Source organism: Neoarius graeffei, chromosome 7 (genome assembly GCF_027579695.1).
Source record: "Neoarius graeffei isolate fNeoGra1 chromosome 7, fNeoGra1.pri, whole genome shotgun sequence".
NCBI lineage: Eukaryota > Metazoa > Chordata > Actinopteri > Siluriformes > Ariidae > Neoarius > Neoarius graeffei.
In genome coordinates, this window is record NC_083575.1 from 42776266 (window position 1) to 42790110 (window position 13845).

At 44.5% G+C, this 13845-nt stretch overlaps 1 protein-coding gene across 1 annotated transcript in view; it reads left to right on the forward strand.

The window, feature by feature from the left end:
• Window positions 1–608: 608 nt before the first annotated feature.
• dnaaf9 (dynein axonemal assembly factor 9) overlaps window positions 609–13845 on the forward strand; it is an 84130-nt gene continuing 70893 nt past the window's right edge. Inside the window, exons 1-4 of the mRNA XM_060925709.1 lie at window positions 609–771; window positions 3445–3524; window positions 7466–7582; window positions 7868–7992. Of these exons, the coding sequence (XP_060781692.1) occupies window positions 707–771; window positions 3445–3524; window positions 7466–7582; window positions 7868–7992 (387 nt within the window). The 5' untranslated portion in view covers window positions 609–706. The remainder of the gene's footprint in view (window positions 772–3444; window positions 3525–7465; window positions 7583–7867; window positions 7993–13845) is intronic.

The window sequence follows — 13845 nt, forward strand, 5'->3', positions numbered from 1 at the left end:
AGATATTAGGAAATTCCTGTTCCTCTTTCGAAATCTCAGTATGTTTTCACAAATCACAGATGCTTTTACATTTAAAAAAAAATAAACTCCCAGGTTTATTCTTATACATTTTCAGCTAGTACATCTGAAAACTGTTGCATAATAAAATTATTTGAGCTGTGGAATGTGGCCATGTAAACTACTGATTGGAATGTAAAGGACACTCCTGGCATGTATTAACCCTCCTATGTATTATTAACCCTTTCGAAGCCGCAGAGCTGCATGGACATCGTCCCCAGCTCACGTTACATTTCCAGCCGAGCTCAGAGACATTGCTCTAGGATTGCATTCGCCATTGTAAGAAGGCCTGTGTGACTAACTCCAGGGGGAGGGGGAATAAGCGCAGCCAAATTTACTATGCTTTTGACAGTTGAAAACATTAGAATCCAGATCATATTTCGAATTACTCATTTTACAACTATCTAACATAACTGACTTAAGAAAGGTCATATCTATTCTGTGAAGAAATGTTTATTTTGTTAGTTGACAAGCGGAGTGTCCCCCCTCCTCACAGAAATGGTACAGGCGGTTGCTATGCTCGCTCGCCAGTGTTGCTGTTCTCCAGCTGAGGCTGTTGACTTGACTATGGAGATGTGCGCGAGCTGAAAAAAAAAGAAAGAAAAAACGGCGATTTCACTGTAAACCCTGATTGTTTTTTCATATAAATATGGCGAGTGTGTCCGGTATAAGTAAGACGAATGGAGAATCTTCTTTGGTCGGTCCGTCCGTGAGGTAATTACAAATTTCGATTTATAAGAAAGTGGATATATTTTTACTTGAAGGATGTGTCGTGTTTGAAACGAGATGACGGTTGTAGTGGTGATGATGTAATTGGGCCGATAGCTAACGCCAGCTAGCTGTTACTGTTTGTACGCCAGTGGTTGCTTTTTTATCCAGTCAAGCACCCGGTTATGGGCAGTAATAATTTTAATATATGTGTTTAATTTGGAAGTGCACGCAGCCTGTTGTCTTAACCTTTAGCTAAACCGAAAACATTAGATTGTTTGTGTTTTTCAGACCGTTAACCAGAGGCCCGGGGCCCAGAGGGAAGTTAATGTAAAACTGAGATTCGCCAAACCCACAGTTTTCAGAGCCAAAGTTTAAACAAAAGCCATATCACTTAGCTATTTATACTCCAGTTTACACTCTGACCTAACTTGCAAAATGTTTGCTTATTATGACTAATGCTTGATTTACCAAAATGCTTGCTTTTTATGGCTCCGGTCTGCGTATTATATTTTATTTGCACTTTAATTGGCCAGATATTCTTTAAAACAATCCTGTAACAATGCAGGAGAAAGGAAAGCCCCTAAAGAGCCAAAAGGTGATTTTTTTTTTATTATTATCATAATTTTCCCCCCCTTGCGCGGACATGATAAAAATATCACCTTTTTGGACTTTAGGGGCTTTCTTATCAATCCATTGTTGCATGATTGATAATAAATTGTGCATACAAGTTAAAGTTATTATCTTGTGCACACAAGATAACTTGTTCCCACAAGGCAATAACTTATGAGCACAAGATTTTTTAAAAAAAATCACCTGTAGAGACTTAAAAGCACCCCTGTAAATATCCAAAATAAAATGACATTTACCTACTTATGTAACTAGAAATCAGTACATTGAACATGTGTTTCCAAGATTAGTAGTTTTGTTATTAATAGTTTATTCACGGTACATTTAACAGTTATTCAACGAAATCGAGTCATACATGAGCTGATAGTTGGCTATAATCTCAAATGTACTTTTCTGCATTAAGTGCAAGTTACCTTTGGCAGGGACACTGACACAACCCCATAACATGACAGAACCTGGCTTTTGTTGCCGGTAACAGTTTGGATGTTCCTTTTAGCCTTTGGTCTGGAGTACATGGCATCCATTTCTTCCAGAAAAGACCTGGAATACTGATTCATCTGGCCACAATACACATTTTCACTGTGTGATGGTCCATCCCAGATGCCTCAAAGCACAGAGAAGTTGACAGCACTTCTGGACACAGTTAACATAAGGCTTCCTTTTTTGCACAGTAAAGTTTTAAAGGAACAGTCCACCGTATTTCCATAATGAAATATGCTCTTATCTGAATTGAGACGAGCTGCTCCGTACCTGTCCGAGCTTTGCGCGACCTCCCAGTCAGTCAGACACAGTCAGACGCGCTGTCACTCCTGTTAGCAATGTAGCTAGGCTCAGTATGGCCAATGGTATTTTTTTGGGGCTGTAGTTAGATGCGACCAAACTCTTCCACGTTTTTTCTGTTTACATAGGTTTATATGACCAGTGATATGAAACAAGTTCAGTTACACAAATTGAAACGTAGCGATTTTCTATGCTATGGAAAGTCCGCACTATAATGACAGGCGTACTAACACCTTCTGCGCGCTTCGGCAGCGCATTGATACGGAGCTCAGATATCAATGCGCTGCCAAAACGCGCAGAAGGTGTTAGTACGCCTGTCATTATAGTGCGGACTTTCCATAGCATAGAAAATCGCTACGTTTCAATTTGTGTAACTGAACGTGTTTCATATCACTGGTCATATAAACCTATGTAAACAGGAAAAACGTGGAAGAGTTTGGTTGCATCTAACTACAGCCCCCAAAAAATACCATTGGCCATACTGAGCCTAGCTACATTGCTAACAGGAGTGACAGCGTGTCTGACTGCGTCTGACTGACTGGGAGGTCGCGCAAAGCTCGGACAGGTACGGAGCAGCTCGTCTCAATTCAGATAAGAGCATATTTAATTATGGAAATACGGTGGACTGTTCCTTTAACTGGTATTTCGTGGATGTAACTCTATATTGTAGTGCTTGAAAAAGGTTTCCCAAAGTAATCCCGAGCCCTTGTGATTATATCAGCTATAGATGAATGAGGGTTCTTGATGCAGTGCCATCTGAGGGATCGTAGATCACGGGTGTTCAGCTTAGGCTTGTGCTCTTGCCCTTTTTGCATCAAAATGCCTCCAGATTCCTTGACTCGTTTAATGATATTATGTAATGTATGAAATGAAATGAAGAAGTTGACCAGGTAAAACATGAAATATCTTGGGTTCATACTACCTGCAATGAAAATTCACTTTTACAAGTCAAAGTAAATTTAGAAATCACTGTTTTCTTTTTTTAAATTTGCATTTTCCATACCATCCCAACTGTTTCTGATTTGGGTTTGCATAGGAACCTGATCATTAAAATTATGTACAAGTAGGTGATTGGTTGGATTGTATTAGAATTTTCTTCGAAATTAACTTGAAAGAAAAGTTCTGACTGCTATTGCTGCCTCAAACTGTAACCTTGCTAAGTTTAAAAAAAAAAAAATTAAGCTTTCTAAAAATAAGACAAACTTGTGACCAGGTTGTACATATTGTTAAGGCCAAAGGTAGATCTTTACAGGTGTGCTGCGTTTTCAGTTGTTCACGCTTACGGCAAGTTCAAGCTCTCCTGAAGGCTGATGACGAAACAGTACCAGATGGCATTCTCTGCTCACTGGGTGAGTTCATTAATGCACCCATTCCATGTTATATGTATCCATGTTAACAAGACTGAGAAAGTTAATAAACTGCTTCTTGATGCACTGTACCATATCCACAGCCCTCAGTGGCAGTGTGGCGTATACACACACACACACACAAAAAAAAACAAAACTTTCTTCTGCTTTGACACTGTCCTGCAAGATACCCAAACCCACACAGTAACAACTATAGCAAATATATACTTCTATATTTAATTAATTATAAATCCAGAAAGCAATGCGAGCATCAACATGATTCTTGGTTTCACCATTATTTTTCCTATATGCAGCACAAATGATTATATACTATTCAAAAAAAGTAGGGGATATTGGATTTACAAGTAGAATGAAATGCAGATCATGAGGTCAGGAAGGAAACAAATGACAGAAAAACATTAAGGAAACATTTGTCAATTTATTCAAAACCCTGTGTATAGTCAGTAAAGGACAGATTCTCCAGAATAAGGGTCAACACAAACACAGGGTCACACAGCAAATTTACCACCATTTTGAAACCGAGTCAGTAGTGGGTAAAACCCCCTTGGCGTGGCATACTCCTAACGAGACGTCCCAGGTCATTTTGGGGAATGTTATTCCATTCCTGTTGCAATGCTGCAGCAAGTTCTTGGACATTGGCAGGAGGTTGTTGACGTTGGCGTAGCCGCTGTCCAAGCATGTCCCAGACATGCTCGATGGGGGAAAGGTCCGGACTGAGTGCTGGCCATGGTAATCTGGTGATATTCTGCTGCTGGAGGTAATCTGTAACGATCCTGGCCCTATGACATCTGGCATTGTCATCTTGGAAAATGAAACGGCGGCCATAACGATGTGCAAACGGCACAACATGGGGTGCCAAGATGTTGTCCCGGTAATACTGCCCTGTGACACGTCCAGCAACAACATGCAAGTCTGTTCTGCCGGCAGCAGTGATGCCTCCCCACACCATTACAGAGCCACCCCCATACGGATCATGTCTAATGACGTTAACATCATGGAAACGTTCGTTATGTCGGCGCCAAACCCTCCTGCGTCTGTCCAGGAAGTCCACAGTGAACCTCGACTCATCTGAGAACATTACGTGGTTCCATCGGCGATTATCCCAGCATTGATGATGACGACACCATTGGAGTCTGGCCCTAATGTGACAATCCCTCAAACAGGGAATGACACGAGGACATCGGGCGTGTAAGTGAAATCTGTGCAGTCGATTCCTGATGGTCTGGCCACTCACTACCAAGCCAGTATCCCTTCGAAGTTGAGACCTTATCTGATTTGCTGTTACCATACGATTTCTCAAGGCAATAGTGCAGATGAATCTGTCCTGAGCCTGAGTTGTTGCCCTTGGTCGACCGGATCGTGGTCTATCCTGAACAGACCCTGTAGCACGATGTCTGGACCATAATCTGCTGATGACAGACTGGGAAACATTCAATGCTCTTGCCACAACGACCTGTCTTGTGCCAACCTGTAGCATGCCAAGGGCACGTAACCTCTCATCCTGTGTTAGACGGCGCATGGTCTCTGTTTAATTAACTACTTCAACCACTGATAATCTGATGCTTTCTCTTCAAAATCTTCCTTTGGAGTGGCTCTAACCTTCCAATTCAGAGTCATGCAAATTAGTGGCACGACCCCCTTGATCATCAGTAGCATCCCGTGCTGATCATGAGAGTGTCATTGATGTGTTTGGGTGATGAATTTCTTTGGAAATGCTTCCTCAGTAAGGAGCTATACAACATGCTTTCGTATCCCTTTGTATATGTGAAAATTTGGATCTCAAAATAAAATATCCCCTACATTTTTTGAATAGTATATTATGTACTGTACATCACAGGTATAGATAGATAGATAGATAGATAGATAGATAGATAGATAGATAGATAGATAGATAGATAGATAGATAGATAGATAGATAGATAAAACTTTATTGATCTCTTTGGGAGGGTTCCCTCAGGGAAATGAAAATTCCAGCAGCATCATTACAGAATAAACAGAGAATAGAAAATAGAGAAAACTTCTAGATAAATTAAAGTATTAACATATACCAAATATATACAGTACCAGTCAAAAGTTTGGAAACGCCTCTAATTCAGTGTTTTTTCATTATTTTAAAATTTTCTGAATTGTAGAATAATACTAAAGTCATCGACATTATGAAGAAATATATATGGAATTATTTGGTAAACAAAAAAGTGTTAATCAAACCAGAATATGTTTTATATTTTAGATTCTTCAAATTAGGCACCTTTTGCTTAGATGACAGCTTTGCACATCTTGGCATTTTCTCAGTCAGCTTTATGAGGTAGTCACCTGGAATGGCTTTCAGTTTACAGCTGTGCCTTGTCAAGAGTTAATTTCTTGAATTTCTTGACCCCTTAATGTGTTTGAGACCATCAGTTGTGTTGTGAAGAGGTAGAGTTGGTATACAGTGAATGGCCCTATTTGAGTACTGCTCTAATCCATATTATGCCAAGAACTACTCAACTAAGTAAAGAAAAATGACAGTCAATAATTACTTTAAGAAATGAAGGTCAGTCAGTCCGAAAGAGTTTGGGATGAGTTGGACTGCAGAGTGAAGGCAAAGCAGCCAACGAGTGCTCAGCACCTCTGGGAACTCCTTCAAGACTGTTGGAAAACCATTCAGAGTGATTACCTCATGAAGCTGATTGAGGTGGTGTTTACATTAGACCGTATCAGCGGATCATCAGATTAACGTTTTTAAAACGATTCGCGTGCACACAGCAACGCCAATACACGATTCGCGTGCACACAGCAACGCCAATACACGGATACGCTAATCACATGACTAATTAGACGGCACGCAAGTTGAAATGTGTCAGTGTGGCTCAGCGCTTCCTCCTCAGCGGCTGCGCTCCAAATCACTCCGCCCTGAACAGCGAGTGCCCTCTGGAGGGTGCGCACTCCGGCCCTGCGCAGCTCACAGAGCGCGCGAGTGAAGCGCACGAGCAGTGATTCGGGACTGAGCCGCTGTGTGTGTGATCCCAGTGCATATCGGGCATGCGCAAGTCACTCACCACTTGCAAGTGGAAGGATGGCAAGCCTAAAGACAATCATAACTACACAATGGGCAGTATTTGCATCTTACCATGAACAACATTAAGAATGACAAAGCAAAGCATTATATTCATACTTTTATACTTTTTAACGAAAAACAAAAAGATGATACAAGGCGGAAACAATAGCAGGAAGTGAAGTCCGCGCCGTTTTTCAGCAGTCGCGTCACATGACCAACGTGGCATGAACAACGCCAGCGAATCAGGAAGGTGGATGTCACAGTGACGTTGTCCAATGACGACGTCAGCTAGAGCTCAGCACTGCGTTTCCTCGTATCTCAATGTTTACACAGCACCGGATCAGATACGAACTGGGTTGAATACGTGGGCCCTGGCGGATTCAAGTTGTTCCGCCTGTGGAGTCGTTTCCCGGCGTTTTAATGTGAATGGACAGTGCATCCGCGACGAAAACGAGACAGATACGGTCTAATGTAAACACCACCTGAGAGAATGTCAAGAGTGTGCAAAGCTGTAATCAAAGCAAAAGGTGCCTACTTTGAAGAATCTAAAATCTAAAACATATTTTGGTTTGATTAACATTTTAAAGTTTACTAAATGATTCCTTACGTGTTGCTGCATAGTCTGGATTACTTCAGTGTTAATTTACAATGTAGGAAAAAAAATAAAAACATCGAATTTGAAGGTGTTTCCAAACTTTTGACTGGTACTGTATATATCAGCAAAATTTTCTCATTAGGAAATTATTTCAGCTTAGAGATTGATGTATTTTATTAGTGCAGAAATAATTTTTAGCAGGTTAAACGAGCAAATCTCATGTTCCATATAGCCCTAATCTTAATTCACAATTCTTTCTGTCTCCATTTTGTGCATCTGTGGCTTGATCAGGTATCGACAGCCGTTATAATGAGGGCTGTAGTGAGCTGGCCAGCTACCTTTTCTTTGGTCTCTATCAACACAGCCAGAAGCAGCTCTGTGAGGACTTTCCTGAGGAGGTGCTAGATGGTATAACTACTTCCTTCATCAGACTTCTTTTCCAAAAGATTTCAGAATGCAATGATTCAACATATGAAGATTTTTCTTGCGTGGCTTTCAGCTTGAGTGTGCATGATTGCTTGCCCAGTGCAAGTTTCAGATTTTGCTTCAGTTTAGAGTATATTTAATGTATAGAATGTAACATGTAACATATTTGTGATCCTCCAACAGAAGTTACACTAAATACTTGAAACTACTGTGCTGGGGCTTTATATCTCGCTATTATACTGTAAATCTCGATGTGGTTGTTTCCAGATGTGATCCTTCTCATAAAGGCAGAGAGTGTGCACCTGTATTGTAACCCTGTGAATTATAACTACTTGCTTCCTTACATTTCCCACTGGAGGAATCTGCACCTGCACTGCATGACTGAAGCTGAGGTGATCAGCTACACTACCCATTACAAACATAAAGCAGAGACTGAGACTGTATCATAAATTTTGTAGAAGGAATCCTTATTCCTTATATAGTGTGATCTGAATCCAGGAACCAGTGATTGAGTGAATGAGTAAGCACTTTCAGACGTACAGTACCAGTGAAAAGTTTGGACATACCTTCTGATTAAGTAGTTTTTCTTTATTTTTTATTAATTAAAAGACACTTTTTTATCTTAAAGCAGGGGTGCCCACAATATTTTGATTCGCGAGCTACTTTTAAAATGACCATGTTAATATGATCTACTCGGACTAGGTTGTTACCACTACTAGGCCTACTATGACTACTAGTACTGCTACTACTACTACTACTAATAATAATAATAATAATAACAATAATGACACTTGTTTTGATTTATAAACATTCATATGCAATTTGTTTAATAATATGCAAACATGCATACAAAAAGGTGACTGAAATTTACATTCAAATTATGTTAAATGCATAAGCTTTGTACTCCTAAACGTATTTTTGTTCAAATCACTGTTAACTTTTATAAACCGCAAACTACTAATAAGTAGACATGAAACAAGCCCACTGTAAAAAAAAAATGGGCTATGTTTAGAAAAAAAAGTTAAATGCATCCAGACAGGCATTGTAAACCCCAAAACATTTTTGTTCACATCAATTGACTTTTGTATAGCCTGCTAGACAGAGATTTGACATTTACAACAATTTTATATAAAAACATTTTTCCTTCTTTTATGTTTTTTTTTTAATTATTATTTTTTTAACCGTGGAACTTAGCAACAGCACAACATTAATACATAGCATACTGATGTAGGCCCTAAATCAGATCTTAATCCGATGATGATCGGCACTGGAGGGAGTCAGAGAGGGCTGCATAGTCCGGACAGTAGCTGCTGGTAGCGAGCCTCAAGCAGGCCTCGAGATGATCGTCGGACATACTGGAGCGGTATTTAGACTTGATGATCTTCATATGCGAAAAGGCCGACTTGCACAAATAAGTGGAGCCGAACAATGCGGTTAAGGAGGTGGCACATTGCCGCATGTTTGGGTACTTCGCCTCCGTGAGTAAATTCCAAAAGCCCATGTGCCCTGGACTTCAACTCGATGTCAGACTGCAGCATCAGCATCTCGTCTTGCACGGCAGACGTGTTCAGCTGAAACAGTGCCGCAACTTTTGAGGCGAGGGAATCCACCTCAGTATCTTCCCCGAATGGGTGGCACATGAATGTAGCTAGTGGCTCGAGCAAAGCAAAGCCTTGAAATCGCTTCTCAAACTCTGACTGGAGAATTTCAATCTGCTCAGTGTAGCGCGCACTGTTAAGTTGCGCAAACGCCCTCCCTTGCATCTCCAGCTCCGAGGCGAGGTTTCGGAAGTTTCCTAAATCACGGCGCTGCATCTTTGAAACCAGCAGTTTCATTTTACAGGTTGTCATGGTAACCTAATGTAACATTTTTTTTGACACAGCACTTGGCTGACATTTCGCTTCAGGGAAAAAGCGAATTTGTTTACATGTAAAAATGACCACGACGTGTTTTTTTTTTAATTTCATAAATATATTAATATTTACATATCAATCATGAGATCTACCATCCCTGCCTTCGAGATCGACCGGTCGATTGCGATCGACGTAGTGGGCACCCAGGTCTTAAAGTAATGATGGACTGTCGTTTCTCTTTACTTACTTGGTTCTTGACATAATATGGATTACTACAGTTGTCAAATCGGGCTATTGACTATACTTTTATTATTTACTATTGTAGTGTCCCATAGCAGTGGGATGTGACACAGGCACGTTGACAACAGGGGTGAGGTGCAAAAAGGTGCTTTTTTTGCCTCAATTGTCAGCTGAAGTGAGCCAGTCAGTATGTGAAAGTCCAGTGAAGGGTTGCGTGCTGGAGGTTTCCAGGGTGTGAGGACTGAGAGACTTCCTTTCAAAGTGCACGGGAGCCACTTTGTAGTCCTTCTAGTGAGGCAAGGCATCATCTGAGTTGGTATCTGACAAGAGAATTACACAGTGGGTCAGATTAGGCATTTAGATGGACCTAACCACATTCCATACATGGTGCGCTGCCCTTATATACTCTTCTGGAGGCTCGTAGAGGGTGAATGCATGCACTGTGATTAGCACTTGCCAGCCACACAGCATTAACCTGCTCCTCCCTTCATGTGCGCGAGAGACACTGTTTTCCGCCAGTGGTGCTGAACTGCCACTGCTGAGTGCGACAAGTGGGGCGCTGTACTTTCAGCACTATGGTGGCAGGGCCATGAGGAGTGCCTGCATAGAGGGAGAAGACAGCTGCTGGCCCACCGTCATTACATTGCCCCCCCCTCCCCCCAGCTCCGAGCTGGCCATCGGAAAAGATTGCACCCAGAGTGCGTGTTGTCGGGAGAGGACATCAGCATTGCCGTTGTGGGCTCCTGCTCAGTGTTGTACCTGGAACAAGAAGCCCAGAAGAAAGAGAAACCAGTGGGTTGTGTTCTCCCTCAAATTCTTGCAACAGCACAGCTCCTAGGCTTGTCTCTGATGCATGTGTGTGTACCAGGAAGGGGCACTGGAAGTCAGGGTTCCTCAGGACCAGAGAGCTGGTGAGGTCGGTTTTGAGGGTCTGGAATGCTTCCTCAGGTGGGGAGTTCAGTGGACTTTCTCCGGCTCCCCCTTTTTGGTGAGATCTGAGAGAGGGGAAGTTATAGAGGCAAAGTTAGACACACAGTGCCAGTAGTTGCTGGCCAGCCCCAGAAAGGCACATACCTGTTTCTTGGTGGTCAGCCTGGGGTACTTTTGGACAGCTTCCCTCTTCTTTTTGGGGGGTTTCAGGAGGCCCTGGCCAATGCAGTACCCCAGGTACTGTGCCTTGGTCAGCCCCAGACAGCTTTTTTTTTTGGGGGGGGGGTTTGCCATCATTCCTGAATTATGGAGTCTGCTCAGGACCTCCCTGAGGTGGTAGAGGTGATCATGCCTGTTGTTGGAGTGGATGATCACATCGTCCAGATAGGCTGCAGCATAGGGGCTATGGGGCCTCAAGACGATGTTCATCGTCCTCTGGAACATCGCGGGTCCTGCCAGCAAGCAAGGAACTTGCAGCTTGCATTTTTGAGGAGCAGGAGCACATGATCACCTGTTTAAAACTCTCAGGGTTGGGCCGGCCGGTTGTAGATCCACTGTTGTTCCTTCTGGACTGCTTGCATGTGCTCCCGGATGATGGGGGTCAGCCATTCAATACACTCTTGCATCTCCTGGATGTAGTCTATGAGGGAGCAGAAAGGGAATGGTTGCTCCGCCCAGGCTTTTGTGACTGTGTTCAGTAGGCTCCTGTGCAGTCAACTGAACGGGAGCTCAAATGGCATGAACCCTGTAGAGTCCTGAGGAGTCTCCCACATGGTGAAGAGGACATAGGGGAGGAGTAGGTCCTAGTTTCACCCATCTTCATCTACCACCTTCTTCAGCATGCGCTTGAGAGTTTGGTTGAAACTCTCCACAAGGCCATTGGTCTCAAGGTGGTAGACCAAGGTCCCGAGGTGTTTGAACTGCAGCAGCCAATACAGGTCTGCCATGAGCTTGGAGATAATGGGGGTTCCTGGTCAGCAAACAGGTCCTTCGGGAGTTAGACCCAGCTGAAGAGGAGCATCAGTTCCCTGGTGCTATTTTTAGAGGTAGCTTTGCGAAGAAGTACAGCCTCTGGGTACTGGGTGACATTGCTGACAATGACCAAGATTTACTCATGGCCCTGGGCAGACTTAGACAGCAGCCCTACGAGATCCATGCCCACCTGCTCAAAGGGGACCCTGATAATTGGCAGAGGGATTAGTGGGGCCGGTGCTGGCCTGTACAGGGAAGTCCGCTGGCACCCTGGGCACTTCTGGCAGAAGTTACGGACCTCAGCTATCATTCCTGGCCAGTGGAACTGGTCCCGGATCTTTTCCAGCATGTTCTGGGGTCCCAGGTGGGTGCCAAGCAAGTGGGTGTGGGCCAGGTGCATGATGGTGTTTATTTTGGACCAGGGGCCAACAAGGAGGTTACAGGGCTCACCCCGGCACTTGCAGTAATAATATAGCAGCTTTCTCTTTACCAGGAAGTAGGCCGGGGGCAGCCCCTGTTGGGATACAGGCTCTCCCCATTGACCTGTAGCACCTGGCCCCAGCAGTGCTTCAGGTGGTCATCCTTCTTTTGTTCTTTTCTGAAGTTCCCCTCCTTTGCAGCTTGCTGAGACAAGGAAGATAGAGGGATGGGTAGGGAGGGCTCACTTTGCCTCTGGCTTCTGCAGCTGCTGTCTCTCCTTCAGCCAGGAGTGCAGTTCTAATGGTGGCTGGCAGTGTGTGCTGTTGCTGCTGTCACAACCTTTTGGAGCTCCTCTTTTTTCTCTGCTCTGGGCCAGGAGGCCAGAAACCCCAGCCAGCTTCTGCCTACAGGGAGGGGCACAGGGAGATCAGGGATCATACCCATCATTACCGGCCACTCACCTCTTTGGCCTCCAGTCTGGACGTCTGCAGCAGGGACCTCCTTTATGTCCCTGTGCACACAGGTGATGGCCAGACTTCCACAGGGTGGGGAGGTCCGAGCCAGGGTAATGGTGGTCCCTGAGTCCAACAGCACAGGCACTGGGACACCATTCAGCCTAAGGGTGGTGGTGGGAGCCAGTGGCTGGGGGGGGTATGAAGGGCGCATCCCACCAACTAGGGCTTGAAGGGTTTAGCTGCTGCACGATGCTCCAGCTCCATGGGCATCGAGCATCCCGAGGTGAGGACTGTGGTAGGGGTTCCTCCTGTGATCTCCACGCAGCCCCGCAAGGAGCCCTCTACGACTCCTAAGGTTGAAGTGGTGGGGCTCATGCTAGACTGTGGTTCTATTTTACCCCTTCCCCATCTCCAGGGTGGCTAGGGTCATCCCCTCTCTTCACAGGTCTTCTCTCTTCACCCCGGAGGTCCCACAGGAAGCGGTTGAGGGCAACCTGCTCTATGATTTCTGCAGGGGTTAGCTGGTCGGGCTGGAGACACCTCTGAGCAATTCTTAGGAGGCCATCCATCTGGTCCTGGGCTCTTAGGTCAGCCTGCAACTCCTATGGTGGAAATCAGAGGTAGCTTGGGTAGGGGAGAGCCCGCAGCGGGCCAGGATCTCTTTCTTGAGGGTGCTGTAATCCTAGGCTTTGGCTGGGGGACGGCATGGTAGGTCCACTGCCTTTGCCGGTGAGGAATAGGGCAAGGATATGAGCCCATTCTTGGGGTCGCCACCCCTGTCTTTCCATGACCCTCTCAAATGTCTCCAGGAATGCCTTGATGTCATCATCTGCATTGAACTTGGTGAAGAGGCGTTGAGTGTCTTGGGCTGGGTCGGGGAGGGGGACCACGGCTGTGGGCAGTGTGTGCCTTAAGCTCATGAGCTCCTGGGCAACAGTATGTAAACCATGGGTCAGCTCCTGAAATAGTTGGCCTTGCTGCATGCTGACATTGAGGAGGTATCTCACCACCGGGTACATGGCTGGAGTGCTTGGGTCTATGTCTCCTGCCCACATTCTCCACCAGTGTAGCACTCCCTAGCGGCAGGATGTGACACAGGCATGTGGACAACGGGTGAGGTGCAAAAAGGTGCCTTTTATTGTCTCAATTGCCAGGTGAGTTGAGCCGATCAGTGTGTGAAAGTCCAGTGAAGGCTGGTGTGCTGGAGGTTTCCGGGGTGTGAGGAGTGAGATACTTCTTTTAGATGTGCAGGAGATCTACTTTGTAGTCCTTCCAGTGAGGCAGTGCCTCATCTGAGTTGGTATCTGACGAGAAAATTACACAGTGGGTGAGATTAGGCATTTAGACAGACATACCACACTCCATACATGGCACA